Source organism: Drosophila grimshawi, unplaced genomic scaffold (genome assembly GCF_018153295.1).
Source record: "Drosophila grimshawi isolate 15287-2541.00 unplaced genomic scaffold, ASM1815329v1 contig_311, whole genome shotgun sequence".
Lineage (NCBI taxonomy): Eukaryota > Metazoa > Arthropoda > Insecta > Diptera > Drosophilidae > Drosophila > Drosophila grimshawi.
In genome coordinates this window covers 8572605-8594841 of record NW_025063098.1, presented here as the reverse complement: position 1 = coordinate 8594841, position 22237 = coordinate 8572605, and the positions used below count along the sequence as shown (strand labels likewise).

The following is a 22237-nucleotide window of genomic DNA, read 5'->3' as shown; positions in this document are numbered from 1 at the left end:
TGTTAGCAATATGATTTGGCATCGAAATTCATTTAAAAACGTAGTACAATATAAGACAGATGGTCAAAACTTTCCATCCCAATATCTTTATCAAAACTAAATCCATATATAAAAATAATGACATTTTGAGCATAATAGAAATAGTTTGGAAACACAAATCACAGTCTTAATTCCAAATCTCAAATATGCCTCTTTATTAAAGACATTTCAAAAGCTTCTGCAGAAGAATATCCTCTTGAAGATTTTGGGAACAACCTCATTAGATAAGAGTATTATTACGATCCTATCATTTTTGAAAAAAATTATTAACAGTCGACTAAAATATTAAATATTTTGTATAGCAATAATTTGCCTTTTTTAAACTTATAATGAAATACAGATGTGAGAAAATACTGGGCATATATACGTACATAAATTTATACTAAATACCCCCAAAAATATTACTTAGTTTTTTGTTAATTTTTAATAAAATGCTGTATTTTATTAACTTAAAATTGTACTATATTGATTTATTTCTAGTTTTGGTATATTTCTGTGTCGACTGATATTAGTCGACATTAAAAAGGTAAATACCCTATTTTGTTTGGTACAGAGTAAGAAGGGTAATCTCGGAAGCAATAAAAGTATAGGAGAAATCAATTAGCACTTACTTCGTTTGATATTTATCCAATTATTGGCAGCACAAATCGGAATTATCAGATTTTGGAGCGCACAATATGAAAATGTTCTTGTTAACTGATTGAGCTTCAATTGAATACTCATCAAGTAATCGTGTGGTTTACTTGAACACACCACTTTGGCTCCTTGTTGGGCGGTAACGGGTAAACGGGTAAATGGGTAAATGATAACACACCACGCCCGGCACTGGTAACTGAAGTAACTGAGAAAACCACACCCACTTCCACTTCACAGTTAGCACCGCTTGGGGCAATTGACACAAATTTGCAAAAATGCGGAAATACGCAACTAATGTTCTCGCATGCGGCAGTTTTAGTTGTGAAAGTAACTAATCAGGATCAGTAGGCAACTAACCAGGCTGCGTCCTTCTCAACTGGTGGGGTCCGTGGAACACAAACGACTGAGCGCCAATCGCTGTGCGAGGCCATTTACATAAGGACGCCAGAGTCGACGACTCGAACGGATTCGCTTTCGAACCTTTCTAACTGCCATTAAGGACAGTCCACCCGATCGGCTGCAACTTGGCGCTGTTTGCATTGAGTTTACTTTGGGGTTTTTAGGGTGAAGTAAAATAAGCATTGAATTAACAAATTCCTCGTTACCACGAGCAACCAAAATTGATTGCGATTGCGAGTCATCGAAGGCAGGAAGAAGTCACAATTATGTTTCCCGTGCCAGCAAGCAACAAATGCAAATCGTGGCTCAGAGCATATTTCCAACATGGTAACCGGCCTACCGTCGCTTTCTATATATATATATATATATATATATATCCATATGTGTGTGTGTGTGTGTGTGTGTGTGTTTGTGTGTATGTGTGCTGGAGCATCTCACAAAATTCATGCCCAACTGCGTTTAATAAGTCAAATAGTTCAGTGCAATAAATTGTGTGCTATGTCAATGCGGCTTACCCCTTTCTTATTAACGTATTCTTCTTTTACTCTGCCGATTCAACGTCATTATCATGAAAAAGTAACCACCACATTATGCTAATCACTTGTGAGTCAAGTTAATAGGGGGCGGGAAACATGAACACAAACATAATTCATTGAAATACTATATTAAAACAAAGAGTTCAAAATAAAAAAAAAAATATTGCATTGAATGGGTCTTCAATGCGAGCAAGTATATTAAACTCAATTCAGTAAATCATTTCAAAAGTTGTATTTACAGATTGCTTCTAACTAGACTGAAGAGAAATCTCCCCAAATTTTGGAAATTCTGCATACCTTGGGCGTCAAGGACTCATTTCTAACATTTTCAAAATAATATGTCTCTTTTCCATTTTTTTATATTCCTCGAAAATTGTTTTTTTTTTTGTTACTTTTATTATTATTAAACATTAAGATTTTAAGATTTCATTTATACAAACATTTCCAAAAAGTAAATAATTTAAAATAGGATTTTTGTTCGATTTTTAAAATACACAGCGATTTAATTTTTTTGAGTGAAGCTGATCCAAAGACAGATTAAAAGAATATATTTAGTGAAATATGGTAAAAGTAAATTTAATAAAATTAATAATCCCACTATGTAAGGAAATTGTTAGTTTCCTCGAGGTATTTATACATATCTACAGTAAATATATATATAGTATATATATATACTAACCGAGTTATCATAAAAGTTCCAGTTTATGTCTCAAAATACTTATTATGATAAATTAGTGGAGTGCATATAGAGATTGCAAAAATTGAGAACATTAAACCGAACCGAACAATCTGTTAACGGAAGAAGATCCGTGATGGAGGTTGAGCTTGTAATTAATAAATATGTCATACTCTTGTAATCTTGGAATTCAAGATATGTTTTCAACGCACTTTGCACCTAACTTGCACTGATTGTGTTTGATGCGTCTGTCGTTATTCTTTTTTGCATATAAGTATATACTCCGACCATTTTTCAATCAGAAATTGTAGCTGATATCATATTATAGAAATACATACAGATTATGCTGAAATATATATATATGTTTAGGTATTTTGATTCAATATTCAATATATTCAATTAGACAGCTGGCCGAAGCAAAATGTCAAAATGTTTCCTGGCATATGTTTAAACAGCTATTGCGACTAAGTAGATTTAATGCCAATGCCAACGCTTTGAAGGTTATCAATACTCATAGGTGATGACCGGTGCCTCCTCCACCTCTCCACCTCTCCACCTACCCAATGCATATCAGGAATATTACACACACACACACACACACACACATATGCACCAAACCGTTGAACACGTTGAAAGGTGCGTGCTTCTCTCTCCGTTATGAACATGCCAGCTTTGCCCAACAACCAAACCAACAACAATCAAATATTCAAAATAAAAAAGAATTATATAAATAAAATATTACTAAAAATGTTTGAAATCTAATTATTTCTTATCAATGTGCGATGATGTTTTGAATTATAATTTATTTTATTTTCAGTTTTATTTTTTGCAGCAGCAGCAGCCACATTTAACCTGTGTACAGATATCAAGGTGCAAGATGTCTGACTGTAAAATTAGAATATAACTATAAACAACCAGTAAATCTAAGCTAAGCTGTTTAAAGTCCGCATTGGCATTGGCAAGGTTAAGGCGTTATTCACTTACCGTTCTTAATCATTTAAATAAATACACAGTATTTTCTATGCTCATTATTAAATGAGACATTTCGCAATCAAAACTATAGTGTGTAGTAGGTGTGTGATTATTTTCTTTCTGTCACTCTGAACCATAAGTAACTTAATTCTGTCTTGTCATTATAGTACTTAGTTGTTATTGTTGTTGCTGTTGTTATTGCTGTGGTTTGCTTAATGGGGTGTTGGGTTCATAGTCAGCGTGTTATCAGCTCTAGTCTCTGTCGCTGTCGCAGTCGGAACCACTCGTTATGCCGCAATTGGCGGTTTGCAATGGGATTGAGTACCTATTTGTTTATATATGTACAAACGGATTAATTTTTAACAACATGATCAAAGTACACACACACACACACACAACACACACACACAGCAAGTGGCTAGTGCGACGAAATGGCTGTCGTTGAAAACTTAGGAAGTCAAATGGAAGCTGGAGTTCAATTGGTTTTGGTAGGGATATGCCCAAGACAGTTGCAGTTCTGAGTACTAGGTGGGCAAAGTGTCGCTGGCAACAGCGCTAAAGAAAGACCCAACTGAACGTGAATGATTTATATTTATTGACAAACGCAAATGCACTGAGAAAAATCACGGGTCTAACACTCAATTGAGGCTATTTATTTTATTTATTTGTTCAATTATGTCTACCTTCTTGACAAGCAAAAACTAGGCATTAGCATTTCATATTTCCAATTTAAGATCACAAATAGCAAGTTGATTTCATATCCTAGTGGCATATATACAAATTTGATTCCCTGATCTAATTTCTTAGAAAAAATAAGTATAAATATAAAATAATAAATAATAATTGAGATGTTATTGACATTCTAAAGAATCAAGTTTGAATATAATAACAATAGTATCTATATATAGTTAATGTCTCCAGAAAATTAGATATTAGAAAATATTTCATTATAAATTCAATCGATCATTTATATAGTTTGGCTTCATGATATAAATGATTATGATTTGATAAATTTAAAAATGTAAAAATTGCTCAAATTTTAGTAAAAAAGAAACATTCAAAAGACTCTGAAGTATGGATTCTTTAGCTTGTCAGTATGTGACTTAAAAGCAATTGATTGGTTCTTAAATCGAATGTTACGCGAAACTTTTCCAGCAAAATAATTCAAAAACAATATATCATTTGAAAATATTTACTTTTAAGAGTGGCATCTTGTTAAAGCCTCCTTTTAAAAGGGAAAGTTTTTCGTTTTTCGCAATTGATTTGCTTTGCGACTTTCTCGCACTTTCAGTAGCCATTTTTTTTTTGCCAGTGTAGATACAATGCAAAATCTTATAGACTGGCAGACAGAGAAAAAAGAAAAAAGCAAAAAAAAAACAAGATCAAGAATAAGAAGTAACGCAAATCCGTATGCATACCTACTATATGGCTATAGCCTATAGGTATTGCCGTATCTGTTAATGTGTCTCAGGCGTTATCGCCGTGAATCTTGCCGCCGTTGCAGAGCCCAAACAGACAAACATCATAGGTTTTAAGTAGAACTTCTGTCTAAGCGGCGCTTTAGTCCGATTTCGAATTTTGCCAGCTTTGCACGGCATAGAGAAGAGCGCTAAAGATTACAAGAAAAAAAAAACGGACGGAATCCGAATATCAAGAGTCGTATTCGTGTGAGTGAGTGAAGATGTCGCAGACACTGGATGATCTGCTGCAGCAACAGGAGCACGCCCGCCAGCTGCGTCTAGCCACCCGTAATCCCAAATTTCGTCGCTTCAATTCACTGGATCGCATCCCCGAGCATCCCGGCCAAGATGAGTCCGAGAATGTGGAGAATACGCCGCATCGTCATTTTATAACGCTACGTCGCCAACGGACCGCAGATGGCAGCCTTCTGCGTGGCAATCATGTCCAAAACTCAAATCAATCCTCAAGCCGAAATCTTTTGTTGTTTGGACCGCAGCTTTTGATGCGTCTGTTAATGAACCTATTGCGTTATATGCTCTACATTCCACTGTCGATAGCAGCGCCCAGTTTCTGGCTATCGGCCGTACTCTGGATATTTTGGAAGCTGCTGCGCTTACCCATCGCTATGGTCAAATGGCTGCTTAGCTACGAGGATGAGCAACCAGGAACACAGCAGCGACAACGGCAACGAACCGTTCTCCTCAGCAGTGGCAGCACCATTCAGACCCTACATTTGGCCCGCAATTTTTACGGGTCCGGTGCACGGGTTGTGGTCTTCGAGTTTGAGGGTCTGTTCGGATTGACGCGTTTCTCGACTTGCGTGGATAAGTTTTATGTGGTGCCAAGACCGAGCAGTGGCAATGTGGATCAGTACATAGCGGCACTGTGTCACATTGTGCGCAAGGAGCGACCAACTGTCTATGTGCCCGTCTGTGCCACCAGTCCGGCCTACTACGATGCGCTGACCAAGCCGCATCTGGAGCTGTTGGGCTGCGCCAGCTTTGTGCCTGGTGCACGGGAGACCCAACAGCTGGATGACTGCCTGGAGCTGTTCCAGCGCTGTGAATCGCAACAGATAACGCTGCCGCCGCATACGGTGATCACGGCACAGGAGCAACTACATCAGCTGTACGAGCGTGGATTAGTGTCTGGCTATCGGAATATATTCATGGCATGCGGAATGCAGGGCGTCATGGAGCGACACAAGTACATATTGCCCAACAGACGAGCGGAGCTGCTGAAGTTCAGTCAGCATGAGATCAGTGAACGACAACCTTGGATGGTGGTGCGTGATCAGCCCGGCTATCATCATTTTGTCACGTGCACAACGGTCAAGGATTCGCGGGTCGTCGCCAATGTCAGCTGCCGTGTGGAGCATCATACGAAGAATCTGATACCGGTGCGACGAGAGGATGAGGCACAGATTGAGCTCTGGCTGAGCAGTTTCTTTGCCAAGGTGCGATTTCAGCGTAGTATCAATGGACACATCAGCTTCCGGCTGGTCAAGTCGCCGGCGCACGGTGGCCAATTTGTGCCGCTCGGTGTGAGATTGGGCGTGGCTCTGCCCTACATCTGTCACAATCGTTCACATGCCCAGCTGCTGTGCCGGGCGATCAAGTGCATGTGCATACACCGGCGAAGTGGCGGATCGACGACGACAACGGAGGAGGCCAACTGGAGCTGGAGCTGGTCAACGTTGGAGCGCAACACGTCGAAGGTGGCGCTCGATAAGCGAGAGGCACTGTTCGCCTATTGGGACCCGTTGCCCTATTGCGCCTACTATCACTTTCAGCTGCCGCTGGAATCCGTCAAGCTATTTTTGCAGCGACGGAATCGCAGCGAGACCAAAAGTTTATCGCCGCGCATCACGGCGCCGGTTCATTGAACGACGCAGTGCAGCAACTGCCGGCCGGGGCAGCTAGAAACAGCAACAACAACAGCAGCGCTAGCAACAGCGAGCAGCGAGCAGCGAGAGAGATTGCACAGACTGAACAAAATAGCAATAACAAATATGTACATACTCGTGCCACGTATATACATACATATATGTACATATATGTCTATATATGCCTATATATATATATATATATATATATATATATATATGCAAATACGCATTAATTTTTTACTTTATTTTGCTTGCATACACAAGGCACACAGACACACTCACACACATCCAATGGGGTTCAGAATCTATCTAAGAAGATTAGGCTATAGCCTGCCTACACTTAAGCATAAGGCACATTAACATTAACACTTATGTATGTATGTATTTGGTTGTTTATGTAGATCTGGCACAATCATTCGCACGTACATAAGTTTGTTGACTTTGCATAATAAAGTCTATACACACACATATGTAAATACTATTTATTAAAAACGGAATTATGAATTATTACCCATGTTGTTTATATTTATAATGTCATCACACATTACATATGTATTTGTTTCTATTTAGCCAACGAACTGCAGCACAAACTAAACTAAACTAAACTGACCACCACTGCCGACCATCCTGCAAGCGTATCCTTGTTTATGGTGGTGGTTTTGGCCACGTTTAGGTTTCGTTTTCGTTGGCGTTGCCGGGCAACGGCTTTAGGTCAGTTTAATTGCGGTTAGCTCTGGCGGTAACTGAATCATTTACATTATCCTTATCAGACTCAGCCCCCCTTACAAAAGGAGTAAGGGATGTAATACCTAACAGCGCCTAACAAGGCCGAAAGTGCAAGGTGCGAAACATTAAATTGTTAAATGGGCCGTATCCACATAATATGCAGAGCAAAAATAACATTACCATACCAATTTACAAATGTGTTTGCTGCAAATTTACAATATTTTTCAAGGTAAAGTAAATTGTTATTTGGGATCATCGCTTGCATTGAATTTAAATTGCATTTTTGCGCTCCGTTGAACAGTTGTAACTGTCAGTTGGGTTGCAACTCTGTTTCTCAACGTTGACACGCGAATGGCTACGTTGACAGTTGACTAGTAGAACATTCAACTCGCGTATGCACAAAACGAAAACACGTATTTTGCAAGAGCAAATAAGTTGAGCCATAAGCCACGCAATGCACAACGGGCCAAGCGATGCTGCTTCATTGCACCGGGGTCGTGGCGGGATACAGCCGGCCAGAAGCACCTCGACTGGCGTCGCCATAAACATTGAGAGCGACAACGACGGTGACGACAATGAGTCAACGACAGCTGAACATGACTACCTGCTGCCTGCGCCGACGCCGGCGCCGCCCTTGTCGCTGATGACCTCGGCCCAGCCAATGACAGGGGCTAGCACAAGCACTAGCATCAATTTGGAGCATGCACCACAGCTACAGACAGCAGCACGCAGCAGCAGCCTCACTGGCAGTGGTCGTACCACTGGTGCCAACATACTAACCTCGCTGCTGGCCCGACAGCGCTCCTTTACGCCCGTAAGTAGCACACCGGCCCGTGCTACCTCTCAGATGAACCGTCGTCTGCAGCAGTCGCGTAGCGTTGGCGCCAACAGTGGCAGCATTGGCGCCAACAGCGGCAGCATTGAGGAGCCGCCAACGCCCGCTGGCGTCACCACGCCAGCGAGCATGCGCCAACTTGGCTTTTGGCGCGTCAATTTGAATGAGATGTTCTCGCTGTCCACGGCACCGTCCACTGAAGCAGTGCGCTCCTTTATTGCACATTCCAACTTTCGGTACCAGCCAACTGCATCAGCTAGTAATGTTGCACCACAAACAGCTGCAGCTGCTGGAGCCACTGGCTCCGTTGATAATACGCACATTTTGATGAACCAGCCGTTGGGCGAGCCGGAAGCATCGCAGGCCAGCACCAGTGCGTCCATTCCGCCGCGCGTGGGCGCCAACAACAGCGGCATGGGCCGAAGCGTATCGCTGCGCGAAGGTGAAATGCAACAGCAACAACAGCAGCAAGGACAGCAACAGGCACGCCTCAGTCTAAATGGTCGTAATGCCAGCGTCATTGGTCTCACATCGCCAGCATCAGCGGCGGCTGATGCAACACATTCCGCTGACACTCCTGATGGCGGCGGTGCAGTCTCTGAGAGTGGTCCGGGCACACCCAATGGTGGCAATGGTGATGCTGCACCGGGTGCGCACGAGAATAATGCCGACGATGATAATATTGTTACGGACATGGTGGTGCAGCTGCTGAGTCACTTTGTGCGCTATTTGCCCATCATTTGCATACTGCTGATCAAGTTCATGCACGATCATCTGTTGGGCATACTCGATCTGCTGATTCTCCAGACCATCATGTACAATATGAATCGGTCACTGAGGCTTCAGGTCTCACAACTGGCCCAAAAGAAATATGCCGTCCTGTTGCGCGATGCATGTTTCATTACGGTGACGGTCGCAGTGCGTCTGTATTTGGCTACAATGCCGCCAGATCCGTTGGGTTTGATTGTGCCGCCGCCGACGAAATCCTATCAGACCATTGATGTATCCACAACCCACTACAGAACGATTGACGGCATTGACATTCCGATCCTCGATAATCCGACAACAACGTTCGAGGAATCGTTCAAGGACTCGAATGAGACTGCCGCTCCCAAAATCATTCCATTGGGCATACTCCTCTACTATGTGGCCGTCAGTGATCTGCTGCTCAAGCTGCTCACCATTCTCATCAAGATCGGCGTCACCCTACTGCCCATCAATGTGATACGCCTGAAAGTGCGAGTAAGTAGAGTACACAAGAAACTGAAACTTTTCAAAATCTTTCTAACGATAAGATAAGAAGATAAGATTAATTCTGATGTTTTTGAATTTGCACAACTTCAAAATCATTTAAGTTGAGTCTAAAGAAATCGCTTAACTTAAAATATATAATCTGATCTTAATATTTATTGCTTGTAATCAGTTCTTAAAGATTACAAATTATGATTATGAGTCTAAAGAAATCGCTTTACTTAAAATGTATTTACCTAATCACAAATTAAAATTATTTGCTTGTTGTGTACCAATTTGATAATATATATATATAAAATTATATATCTCTTACTATATCACTTGCAGGCACGTCTTTACGTTCTAGTAGAGTACACATCGCAATTCTATCGCGCCCTCGTCCCCATGTCTCAGTGGTTTATGTTTCTGTACGAGTCATACTCGGGCCTGGAGGTCATCTCGGGTGGACTCTTCTCATCCTTGTACCTCGGCGCTAAGATCTTTGAGCTGCTCGAACGTGGAAAATCACTAAAGAAAGCCATTACAACATTTAGACGCAATATTGTAAGTTATCGAGTTAAGAAGAATTCACCAATTTTTGGACAGTATAATGATCGATTTTTAATAGGACTCAGAGCGGCCACCCACAAAGGATGAACTAGATGCCGCTGGCTCTGTGTGTCCCATTTGCCATGATGCGTATAAATCACCCATTTTATTGGAGTGCGGACATATATTCTGTGATGAGTGCGTCCAGACGTGGTTCAAGCGCGAGCAAACTTGTCCAATGTGCCGGGCCAAGGTCAGCGATGATCCGGCCTGGCAGGATGGCAGCACCACCTTCTTCCATCAACTCTACTAGGCCAGCCAACTGGAAATAACAGTGCCTAGGAATTTATCTATTCTATCTATCCTATCTATCTATGCCTCTAAATCGTTCAATCCATTTATATATATATTTGTGTGTGTATATAGCTTATAAGTCGACATTCTTTGCGAATGCTTGCACATTTGTTTATTTAGATTAACAGTTATTAATTATTAACTATACCTACTATTATTGTTGAATTGAATGAGAACAAAATGTCTACTTTGGCTTGCTGCGACGCTTGCTGGCTACGGCATTTGCAAAGGATTGCGCCTCAAAATATTCGCCATCGCCGCTGGTTGCCTTTCGATTGATATCGCCATGTCTCTGTTTACTCACAATTTCCTCCAATATCTCGCTGTCGCCCTTAATGATGCGCGTGCGACCCGTAACCGGATCAACTTCACGTCGAATTTGGCTTTGGCGTCTCTGATACTCCTCCGGCGTTTCGGGAGCGTGCGATTTGCTGTTCATCAACGCTTAAATGTGTTTGTATGCAAATAGTATGAATATGGTTAAAGGGGGCGAGAGTTAACTGTGATTATTACCGACCTATTGGTATAGCGAAATCTTCCTCGCTGCCACTGTCCGCAGTTGCAGTTTGGCCTGGCGGATTCGGAGGAGGAATTGCAGGCGCCATTTCATTATTTGCTGCGGACGGCGATTCTTTGGGTTTCTTGGCTTTCTCGTGTTTCCTTGATTTCTTGACTTTATCTTTGTTCTTCTCCTTGTGCTGTTTACGCTCACTCTTGTGCTTTTTCTTCGCCTTTTTGTCGCTTTTGCCCATTGCGCCTGAATAAATAGAAAAATCAAACGAGATCGACTTTTTTTTATTATTTATTTAACATTCGCTACGAAAACGGAACTTATACTGACGTGTTGTTAACACTAGGTAATGACTGCAAAATCAGCTGTTCCTGCGTGATTTTTTGATTTACAAATTTGAATTTTCTTCAAGCAGCTGAAGATTTATTGCAGTTACAGCGATAAACATTAAAAGCAAATAAATGCATTTAATTATAATGTAGAACCATAACAGAATCACTGTTACTTAACATTAAGTACCACCAACTAGAATATTTTACAACCCTTGAGAACGATTGCGATGTAGTGAGAAAATGTTAATTTCTTCGAAATTTTTAATTGATAATATCCAACTTAGCATATAATTATTTTAAAGACGTGTTCTTATTAAAGTATTTAATTTAAATTAAAAATGCAAAAACAAAACAAAGAAGGGAACCTGGCGCTTTATTTGTTATGACCATAACAGCAAATCGATAAGCTATCGATGCATAAGGGAAATGATTGTGTGTTTGGAGCCCATCTGGTCACACTGGTTGTGTGTTTTGATTTTGTATGGATCAGCTGATTGACTATCGATAACTTATGCGAAGTAATAAAAAATCATATTAAGAAAGCGAATCAAATGAAATGCTGAATTAAAAAGTGATCGGTGTGTGTATTTTAATAAATTGTATATTCCGCAAGCAATTGCCGTTGCAATAAGAGCCATTCGCCCCGAAAAGTGTTGGGGTGTTGCAAAACGTCGAGTGATTATACGAAATTGTACAGCACTGACTTATTTACGTAGCACGCCGATAAAAACCATTAAAATCAAAAAAGAGCCAAACATCTTGTCAACAATTTACCACCTGGACGCATTCAACTACAATAACACGCCACGGGACTGAGAACGCAATCCAGACGCTCCAACGGCGGCCAATTAGCCAAACGCGATAATATCGTGGTGTGGAAATCACACACACTCATATATTCACATACACACACACACGCATACACGCACACATACAAACAAACACAACGACACGCAAGAAGCAAGGAGCTGAATTTAAAAGTACTACAACAACAACAATTTACGATTTGGCAACTAGACAGATAGTACAACAACAAGCCACACACAGACAAATAAACACATTCTGCAACGTGCACGCCAACAACAAAAGTACAACAACAACAAGAAACCACACACACACATACACCAAAAGGCCAGGCCAGCGGATTAATCAGCCGACAACAACAAGAGAGAAGCACAGCAGAAAGCGGCTAAAAGCGAGCAACAGCAACAACAACAACAAACCATAATATCCAAAATTCAGCCGCGCAATATTTTGTTACTCGAAATAGCCGGAGACCAGGAAATCACTATGAGCATGGAGAAGGTGGCAAGCAAACAATATGAATCGTAAGTGGATATCAATTTAGGGCAACATATCTCTGCCAACCCCCCCACAACCCCTCCCCGCACTTACCCTTCCCTATTCCCGTGCTATCGCCTCGTTTGTTAGGTTATGTTTCTAATATATCAAAACCCAAAATCGTCTGAAAATCTAAACTCTCCACTTTTAAATTCTGATATTTATTTATACACAGAGTCAACCTCTAACAAAATAATAATAATAATATTTATCTGATATCATTATTGAATACGGACAGTTAAACTTATAGGAGTCATTTTGGTTTGAGCAGATTTTGATTTCGGTTTTTATCTAGAATTTAAAGTTGATGCCTTCAATTATGAATTCTTATTATTGATTCAGTTTCTTACTATTATTTGTTTAATAATCATTTAGGTGCATAATTTTCGAAAATCCCTTGAAATTAATTTAGAGAAAATTGTGTTTATTATGTAAATAAATTTTGATGTTCAAAACTAGGATTTCTGCAAATAGAATTCAATTCTAGATACAAAGATAGAAAGTATGATAAATATGTCACGTCACGTGAGTACTTAAGACTACCACATTCTAAAACATATTCAAATAGTTAGCATTTTAAAATTTAAAAAAAAAATATCACGATCTACTCTCTGCTAGAATCTTGAAATATGTCAGTTATGCTCCTGCTTGCCACAAAAAGAGCGCCAGCCTAGTTATCCTCCTCGTCAGTGTCGCGAAAGAGGAGATCGGCAGTGAGCTCCTCGTTCTTGTCACATGCCAGATAGACCGGCACAACGACATCCCGCTCGAATCCCAGCGCCATTAGACGCTCCACGGCCGCCTCATCGTCGCTGCTTAGGTCGGCTGCCGTCGGCTGATTGAGCATATTGACAAACTCCTCCTGATTGTTGCGTATGGTCGCGAAGGCCGCTGGATCCGTTTCCCTCAGATGTGACAGTACCAGCTCCAGCAGCTCTGGATTCTGACGCACCAAATCACGGACATGCGCAAAGCGCGGATCAGTGGCTAAATAGTTGAGACGCTCGGCTGCCTCGCTGACCTCAGCTCCATCGTGGCTTCCAGCTGTTGTTTGCTGCTGGTCAGCCTGATTGGGAATCCCTGTGATCAAATACTCGATGGCACGCTCGGGATGATTGAAGCTGGCGCGCAATGCGGCACGCACATCCTGCTCCTCATAGCCCATCAGTATGAGATCACGCACACGCTGCTCATCGGGCGTTAGCGAGGGGCGTGGCACTTCAGCGGGAGTAGGAGTTGGAGGAGCAGGTTGTTGCTGCTGCTGCTGCTTGTTCTGCTCTTTTTCCTGCACCTTTTTGGTCATTAGCACTATAATCTTATCCTCCATTATGTTATAATCGATCAGCTTGTGATCATCCTGCATAATGCGCCCGCCATAGATCAATTGCAGATTCTCCACCGGCTGTGAGATCTCTGGCAAGGCTACCAAACGTTGCTTCAACTGCAGCACCTTCTCGCTGGCATCGTTCAGCTCAAAGGTGATGGTCTTCTGGTCCAGTGTGCGTATGGATAGCTTCATTTCAATTAAGTACATATATATATTTGTATGGTAATTTTTCGAGTTCAGGTTTGCTTAGACAGTTATGAGAGATTTGTTATGTTGTTGGGGATGTTTTGTGTGTGGGCTTAAAACTTTCAACTTGATGTACGAATCTAAACTAATCAAATTAAATTGCCTTACAGGAAAATCTGGCCGGATCTTGTCGACAGCGATGACAGCGATGTGGAGAACGAGATAGATGTGGACAAATTGCCCCCACTGGATGTGGGGCCGAACGAGAACCGCCTACAGCACACATATTGCCTGTGGTTCTCGCGCAAGGGAACGCAACGGGCTGCTAGTGATTATAGTAAATCGCTGCACGTGGTTGGGCGTTGTGCCAGCGTGCAGCAGTGGTGGTCACTCTATTCGCATCTCATTAGGCCAACGTCGCTGAAGCCCTATCGGGAGTTGAGTCTCTTCAAACAGGGCATCAAGCCAATGTGGGAGGATCCGGCGAATAGTAAAGGCGGACAATGGGTAATACGATTGCGAAAGAATAAAATCGAGCGGGCCTGGGAGAACGTTTGCATGGCAATGCTCGGTGAGCAGTTTCTTGTTGGCGATGAAATCTGCGGTATTGTGCTGCAAACAAAGTTTCCGGTAAGTCCATCAAATCCAATATATATTTTCTTAAATATCTGAGAATATTGAAATTGCCTGAAAGCCATATTCAAAGTGCCGAGTGTCAAATTTTGGCGCGTTCGTCAGTGCTACACAACGGCATAGTGTGCATATCGATTAGTTATCGATAGACAACCGTGCCGTTTATTTACATGCGTTGGCGTTTGTTTATATTTATATATGTAACTGTTTTTATTGTCGGTTCTGCCAAGTGCCAATTGCATTTGAAATATTTGCACATGTAAAAGTTCTCTTTCAGCTGCAGATCTTTAATCGTTTTAATTGCAAGCACCGGCTTCCATTCATAAAACAGCGCATGCCGTTCATTTACGAATGAGAGTGCGAGACGTACAGTGCAAAAATTATGTTCCACAAACAAACCGAATTACTGCTCACTGCTGCTGTTGTTGTTGTTGTTGTCGCTGTTATGAGCGGCATTTGAGCACTGACGTAATGCAAGCGCTTTCGGTATTATTTTGTACATTTCTGTCAGGCGTTTTTTGGTATTTTTTTGTTTTAGGCGTCGTGTCGCAACAAAAGTGAAAACAAGAAAAAGAGCAGCAAAAGAAAACGCCAAAAAAAGCTTAAAATTGCAACATTTCGCAACGGTCTAATAATTGTGCAATCAGCGTTTTGAATTAAAACAATTTACATTTTGATGGAAAGTGATCGCCAGGAATTAAAAACGAAATGAAAGCAATAAAAACTTTGCCGCATCTGCGTCTGCCTCTCGCATGTGTGCGTCTGTAAATGAGAGAGAGAGAAGCGAATTACTATAAATCAAACGCAAAAAAGATAAATGAAAGGAGAACAGAGCAGCGCAATCGCACTCAACACATATTCCACACACACTCAAGCGCAGCCAGAGCAGTTTCTCGGTTTTGCCAGCGCCGGAAGGCGACGCGTGTTTCAGATTGACGAGAGCCAGCAACGCGTCGAGTGTGCTTTTTAGCGACGTGCGCGTAAAACAATAGGCGACATACATAACTAAATCCAAGCCACACAAACGTCAGTCAGAGAGAACAAACGAGCTTTCTTGCGAGAGAGCGAGATAGAGAAGAGAGTGCGAGTGCGAGTGAATGGATGTTTGCCACCCACAGCAGTAGCGGCGAGAAGACCAAAGCGAATGCGAATGTGTGAACTGCCCGCCGACTAAAACTCTCTCACACAAACACACACACACAAACATCACAAACACATACACATACAAAGCAGACGACACGCAAAATAACGAAAATAAAACAACAAAACGGAACGCAAAGAGAAAAACGCCCACCGTACAAATCGTACCCCCCGCCCCGCCCCCTTTGCCGTTCGCGCGCGTGTTGCCGTTGCCAAAAGCAACCATAACGTCACAGTTAGCCCTCCATCCGCACCCCTCCCTCAAATAAGCGGTAAAGAAGAAGAGAGCCGCCATTTGGAGCCCTGCGCAGAAATCGATTTTTTTTTGCCCATTTTCGTACGTGTTTCGCGTACGAAGGAAGTCAACCTCAACCGAAATTCTTTTGAATGTGCAAACGACGAGGAGAGCAGATGCAAACGCATTACCGCTGCAGTTACGCATTGCTGTGAGAATTAACTGCTGACAATTTAACTGCAACGTGAATCGATCTCGGCAAAACCGATGCCAAAACCCGACGCACGCTGCTGCTGCCGCTGCTGTTGCTGCTGCTGTTGCCCCACCCACCACTCGCGCACTTTGACTGTGTGAATGTGAATGCGTGTTTGGTAAACGGTAAAGAAACGTCGATCGGTTTAGTCAGCGATTAAACGACGTAGTGCAAAATAAAAACGAAAAAGAAAAAAAATTGTGCTAAAAAGCTTTTCATGCACAAAAAATCCTACGCATTGTTCAAATTTATCTGTGCATATATATAATATGTATGTATGTGCGTGGTATATAAACGCTATTTCTTGTTGCTGTCGTCGTGAGTCATAATTTAACGTTTTTGTTGTTGCCGCTGCTCACTACTCGACTCGACTTGACTTGACTTGCTGCTGCTCGCTCTGCCTGCCTGGCATTGAGGTGTTTGTGTTTGCTGCTGTTACTGTCGTCGTCGCCGTCGTCGTCGTTGTCGTCGCTCTCTCTTTGGCGGCGCCCGCTCTCTTGAGCAAAAAACACACACGAAAAAAATAGTGGCAAAAAGAAAAACGACAGCCAAAGAATTAAATATATGTATATAAAAATATATATGTAGTGTGTTTGCATATATTACTATTACTAAACATAAAAATAATAGTAGACAAGTCCAGACAGAAGAAAGCAGCGCAGCAACAAACAACAAAACGAACCGAAACCAAACGAAACGAAAAGGGCAAGTGAGAAGTATTTATTTAGGCCACGCGCTGCATGCGAAAAACCATTTAGCGGCCACAAAAATCTACGAAAAATCAATAGTTACTTTGTGAGAGCAGCAAACGAAGAACAAGATAAAGAAGAAATAACAAAAAGTTCAAAAGTAAGTTGAGCAACAAACATAAACGCTTCAAAAAAAAACTTGGCAATTAACTCTGCTAAGCGAAACGAAATAACAACAACAACGCTATAAAAAAAAGCTTACGTAAAAAGCTCGCCGCGTCAAACGGTAAATGTGCAACTGCAATTGTTAACTAAGAGAAAATTAACGAATCGACATCGGAAACACAAAAAATCTAAAATCGTATAAAACAAAAACAAAAAACCCAAACAACAAAAATCAAATAGCGTTATCAGCACTCCGCCTGCTTCCTGCTTGAAGAACAACAACAACGACACTGTCAGCGCAAAATGACGAAAGACAGATTAGCCGCCTTGCATGCCGCCCAGTCGGACGATGAGGAATCGGAGGAGGTGGCCGTCAATGTGGATGGCCATGATTCGTATATGGATGATTTCTTTGCCCAGGTGGAGGAGATACGGGGCATGATCGATAAGGTGCAGGACAACGTTGAGGAGGTGAAAAAGAAGCATTCGGCCATATTGTCCGCACCGCAATCGGATGAGAAGACCAAACAAGAGCTGGAGGACCTAATGGCCGACATCAAGAAGAACGCGAATCGTGTACGCGGCAAACTCAAGGGCATCGAGCAGAACATCGAACAGGAGGAGCAACAGAATAAATCATCGGCCGATTTGCGTATACGCAAAACCCAACATTCGACGCTGTCGCGTAAATTTGTCGAGGTGATGACCGAATACAATCGCACCCAGACCGATTATCGGGAGCGTTGCAAGGGTAGAATACAACGTCAGCTGGAGATTACGGGTCGTGCCACCACCAACGAGGAGCTCGAGGATATGTTGGAGCAGGGCAATCCGGCCGTGTTCACGCAGGGCATCATCATGGAAACGCAGCAGGCAAAACAAACGCTGGCCGATATCGAGGCACGGCATGCGGATATCATGAAATTGGAGACATCGATCAAGGAGCTGCACGACATGTTCATGGACATGGCAATGCTGGTGGAGTCGCAGGGCGAGATGATCGATCGCATTGAGTATCATGTGGAGCACGCTATGGACTATGTGCAGACAGCAACTCAGGATACCAAAAAGGCGCTCAAATATCAAAGCAAAGCGCGACGAAAGAAGATCATGATACTGATATGCTTGACTGTGTTGGGTATCTTAGCGGCTGCATATCTTAGCAGTTATTTCATGTAAATTGATGCAATTACTTAACACACACATTTATACACACAAGCATATACATACACACACACACACACATACACACACAAACAGAGACAAACATACACACTCGATGTCTGTTTAGGATGTTGTGCAACCCACCCAGAATTGATTCAAAAATATATGTGTAATACCTAAAAGCGCATTAAACAGTTAAGAGAGCGGCCCTTGCCAGTGAGCTAATATATATATATATATATATATATATGTACACACACACTTACACACACACACACAACACACACACACTTGATACATTAGGCTCTATATATATATATTACAAATGCATTATATAGCTAATTTGTATGATTAGTTTAGAAACCTTGAGAGTCTAGCGGCAAATTGCGAATATTTGTTGTTATTTATGCAGACAGCCGCCTGGGCAAAGGATATATGCATATCCCAATGCTCAACTCACACACACACACACACACATGGACACATACACATACAGTTTAATATATATTTATATATATATATAGAGAAAACACAATCGTTTAATTAGCCAGCCACAAAGTAAAGCCAGGTTAAGTAAAAAAAAGAAAAAAGCAGAACCGAACAAACCGAAACAAAAGGCACATAATTATAGTCTAAAAACCATATTAGACATAAATATACACACATACACACACACATATATATATATGATCAAAGTGGCTATTGAAACTCTATAAAACACATACATATTTAGCTAAAAAGTAATAAGAATAATATTAAACTACAAAATCAAAAGAAAAAAAAAACAAAACGAAAACGAAACAAAAGTAATTGCAAAAGAATCATGAAATTGTATTGATTATTGTTATAATGCGAAGCAAACTTCAAATGCGACATCAGAAAAACAAAAAGAGAAACCAGTTTTTAGTAGATTTACTTTGCATACATATTTAAAAACCATCCATTCTTTATACTTTGTTATTCGTTTCGGTTTCTCGCATTTTGCCTATAAAATTCTTGCTAAATCTCAATGCTTATATTTGTAGATCCTCACACACACACACACACAAACATACACAGAGACACACACGCACACAAACATACACAGAGACACACACACACACTGAAAACAAAATCTCTCAGTACGCAAATCTCATGCAAATGCTATGTATTTTAAAATCTAGTTAACTTCTTGAATATTTATTAAAAGATTATTATTATTATGAGATATACACATGCATATATATAATAACTATAGTGACTATTTACTAAATGCTATTTACCCAATCGTGTTCACATTTATGGAATGCACATTACATTAATTAAACAAACAAAAAACAAACACAGAGATTTTTTAGCTAATGCGACACAAATGACAAAAGAAAACTCGTATAAAACATGCTCTATACAAATATATATATATATCAATTGAGGAAGCTGTTTGACTATAAAGATATATATATATTTATATATATAATACCACAAAAAAGACCCTCAAACAAATGCCAGACTCAAATTAAATGGTTAACTGTAATTTTGGAGTTGATAAAAAATAGTTTGTTGCGCAAATAAATGTCCAACATTTATCTCCATTTAAACGGGTTTTATTTTTCCCTCTTTTGTTTTTTTTCGTTGCACTTCCGTTGATTTTTTAATGATTTTATCTGCACATCAACACAAAATTGCTGGCAACAAAGTCAACTTGTTGGACTTGTTTATTTGGGTTCAAGAATTTTGGAAAATTGTTTGCTGATAGCGCTCAAAAATTTGTCCTTCCATTAGTTTCAAGCTTACTCACTCAAACACAATTAATACACTCTCACACATACACACACACACATCCACAAAAATAATTCTCCTTTCAATATTAACTCACTTATTTATTTTTTCTATTTTTGTTTTTTTTTTGTTTTGCATTTCCCCCCTCACCCAATGACTAACCACGCCAACAACAAACGAAACACGCAATTTGGATTCTTTTCTGTTTGTTTGCTTAAAACTCAACTGCATGCCAAAACATTATTTTTAATAATTTATTTGATTTGCGAACAATATAACAACAAAACAAAAAAAAAAACCCAAAACCTATGCCAATAAAATAGTATCAAAGCAAACAAGTAGCATGCCTAAGCATAACAAGACTTTTTTGTAGTGGCTAAAAATGAAATCTGAACTTAACAATACACATGAAATGTTTTGCAACACTAACACAACTAAACTAATTAACGGAATCAACGAAAGCAATGCGTATGCTTACGTAGGAACTGCACTTTTTAAGCACAGTAAAACAAAAACGAAAACAACAAATAAACAGTCAAACAAAAAACAACAACGAGCAGAGCAGAGCAATAAATTTCTACTCCACTGCGAATGCAACTGCAAGAAGCACGCGTGCACGTTTCTATCATTTCTTCACTTGACACTAAACGAGAGAGTATGCGATATGCAACAACTGCCACCCAATAACAACAAACCAGCAACAACCACAACAACAACCAGCACGCTAAAAACACAAGCATCGTCGATTGTTGCGCAAACGAGTCGAAACGAAATCAACTTCGTATTATGGCAGTTAATCATGCTGCTTTAACCTTTACCTCATTCAATGTGTTTTATCAAGCCCACTGTAACATCTAATAATAAAAAGAAAAAAACATAAACGCGACTCCGCCGTCCAGCCTCGCCAACAACAACAACAAAAACAGCTAAACAATCTAAATCCAAAACGAAATACGATAAAAGAAATAAATAAATAAAAAGAAAATACGTATGAATCCCAAAGTGAACAAGAGATTTCAGCCTCAACGCTACTCCACATGCAGCTGCCAAGCGTCATTCTCCCAACTGAGGTGAGTAATACTATATATATATATATATATTTTTTTTTTTTAGTCACTTAAGTATATACATATATACAACAGTAAAAAAAAAAAAAAAAAAAAAAACGACAAATGCCTCGTTTTCTCCTCCGCCTCAATCTTTGTCGCATTTGAAATTTTACTCATGAATGCTGTCATATTGTGTTTTGCACATATGTATTGCTTTCTTTATGTTGTGAGATCGCGGAATTGTCGGTTAGTTTTGTCTAATGCGCACTTTAAGCGTCATAATCATCTATCAAATATTCTATAACAATAAACTGAATAATAATCACACTAATATTATGAGTGCAATTGAGTGTAGAGCACTATGCTAATTGGGTTCGTGAGAGTTAATGTGCCAATCATTGGATTGCTCGTAAATTGAGCTGAGCATTCGCGATGGGAAAAAGTTTATAATAGAAAACAATAAATACAAATAAATGCTATAATTTTAATGTCATGCTGGCAAACATATAATTATATATTTTACTTGCAGCTGAGGTTAGGTTTATGAACAATCAAATTGAGCAATTAAGATGGAGTAAAGCTTTTAAAACAAAGCAATAAATATAAATGTAGAAAATATATTCGCAGCGGTATAGCATTGTAGGCTGGCAAAGATATAACATATTATTATTATATACTTGGAGTTTAGATTTTGCCTTTAAATAGCAAAAACGTTTCTAAACAATCAGTTTTTTTAGGCTTATGAAAAATGTATATAAGCAATATGTAGCCGAATTCGAGTACTTTTACTTTTAGCTTTGAAGACGGCGAAATGCAATCTAAAAAAGTAGCAAATAAGAATGATTGTCGACAACAGTCTGTCCAAAGTCACTGAATAACCACCTGGTTTAGCTATATGAAAAATATAGTATATAAACGGGTAGATAACCCGGATTCGAGTATTATTTTCATGTGTTATTAATGAATTTCTCATACGCTGAAGTTCGACCTACACTCAACAACTACAACAACAATAATAAACACAATTTGCACATTTTGTTCTACCCGTTTTACTTTTTACATATACAACTTTGATATTTTTCGCTAAAAGAATCTGTTTGATGAGGTGATCTCATCCCATCGAGTCATTTTTCGGGTCTTGCTCTTTAGAGTT

At 40.2% G+C, this 22237-nt stretch overlaps 6 protein-coding genes across 9 annotated transcripts in view; 4 read left to right on the top strand and 2 right to left on the bottom strand.

Annotated features, from left to right (window-relative positions):
- Positions 1–4840: 4840 nt before the first annotated feature.
- LOC6563549 lies at positions 4841–6762 on the top strand. Its single transcript, XM_001989950.3, has one exon. It carries the CDS (start codon positions 4940–4942, stop codon positions 6602–6604), a length of 1665 nt encoding a protein of 554 aa, XP_001989986.1. The 5' UTR covers positions 4841–4939; the 3' UTR covers positions 6605–6762.
- A 941-nt stretch (positions 6763–7703) lies between these two features.
- LOC6563550 (E3 ubiquitin-protein ligase RNFT1) lies at positions 7704–10448 on the top strand. Its single transcript, XM_001989951.2, has 3 exons — positions 7704–9410; positions 9747–9962; positions 10027–10448. The coding sequence occupies exons 1-3, from the start codon at positions 7788–7790 to the stop codon at positions 10258–10260; spliced, it is 2073 nt and encodes a 690-aa protein (XP_001989987.1). The 5' UTR covers positions 7704–7787; the 3' UTR covers positions 10261–10448.
- Positions 10355–11212, bottom strand: LOC6563551 (ADP-ribosylation factor-like protein 6-interacting protein 4). Its single transcript, XM_001989952.3, has 3 exons — positions 11143–11212; positions 10819–11058; positions 10355–10745 (listed from the first exon to the last, which is right to left on the bottom strand). The coding sequence occupies exons 2-3, from the start codon at positions 11051–11053 to the stop codon at positions 10486–10488; spliced, it is 495 nt and encodes a 164-aa protein (XP_001989988.1). The 5' UTR covers positions 11054–11058; positions 11143–11212; the 3' UTR covers positions 10355–10485.
- Positions 11213–11830: 618 nt separating this feature from the next.
- The window catches only part of LOC6563552 (eukaryotic translation initiation factor 4E type 2), a 49540-nt gene continuing 39133 nt past the window's right edge, over positions 11831–22237 (top strand). For 2 of the 4 annotated variants that reach the window (XM_032737695.2, XM_032737697.2), the window contains exons 1-2: positions 12217–12472; positions 14169–14628. In XM_032737695.2, coding sequence (XP_032593586.1) covers positions 12435–12472; positions 14169–14628 — 498 coding nt within the window. In that variant the 5' untranslated portion in view covers positions 12217–12434. Of the gene's footprint in view, positions 12473–14168; positions 14629–20358; positions 20416–22237 lie in introns of those variants that run through there. The other 2 variants (XM_032737696.2, XM_001989953.2) reach the window with 2 other exon arrangements.
- On the bottom strand, positions 12889–14069 carry LOC6563553 (UV excision repair protein rhp23). Its single transcript, XM_001989954.3, has one exon. The coding sequence runs from the start codon at positions 14017–14019 to the stop codon at positions 13156–13158; it is 864 nt and encodes a 287-aa protein (XP_001989990.2). The 5' UTR covers positions 14020–14069; the 3' UTR covers positions 12889–13155.
- Positions 15387–20413, top strand: LOC116805492 (syntaxin-1A). Its single transcript, XM_032737694.2, has 2 exons — positions 15387–18288; positions 20359–20413. Exons 1-2 carry the CDS (start codon positions 17417–17419, stop codon positions 20375–20377), a joined length of 891 nt encoding a protein of 296 aa, XP_032593585.1. The 5' UTR covers positions 15387–17416; the 3' UTR covers positions 20378–20413.

Coding starts and splice junctions, on each gene's coding strand:
- LOC6563549 (XM_001989950.3), top strand. CDS start 4,940: ATGTCGCAGACACTGGATGATCTGCTGCAGCAACAGGAGCACGCCCGC.
- LOC6563553 (XM_001989954.3), bottom strand. CDS start 14,019: ATGTACTTAATTGAAATGAAGCTATCCATACGCACACTGGACCAGAAG.
- LOC6563551 (XM_001989952.3), bottom strand. CDS start 11,053: ATGGGCAAAAGCGACAAAAAGGCGAAGAAAAAGCACAAGAGTGAGCGT. Junction 10,746..10,818: donor AGATTTCGCTATACCAATAG/GTCGGTAATAAT, acceptor AACACATTTAAG/CGTTGATGAACAGCAAATCG.
- LOC116805492 (XM_032737694.2), top strand. CDS start 17,417: ATGACGAAAGACAGATTAGCCGCCTTGCATGCCGCCCAGTCGGACGAT.
- LOC6563550 (XM_001989951.2), top strand. CDS start 7,788: ATGCACAACGGGCCAAGCGATGCTGCTTCATTGCACCGGGGTCGTGGC. Junction 9,411..9,746: donor TGATACGCCTGAAAGTGCGA/GTAAGTAGAGTA, acceptor TATCACTTGCAG/GCACGTCTTTACGTTCTAGT. Junction 9,963..10,026: donor CAACATTTAGACGCAATATT/GTAAGTTATCGA, acceptor GATTTTTAATAG/GACTCAGAGCGGCCACCCAC.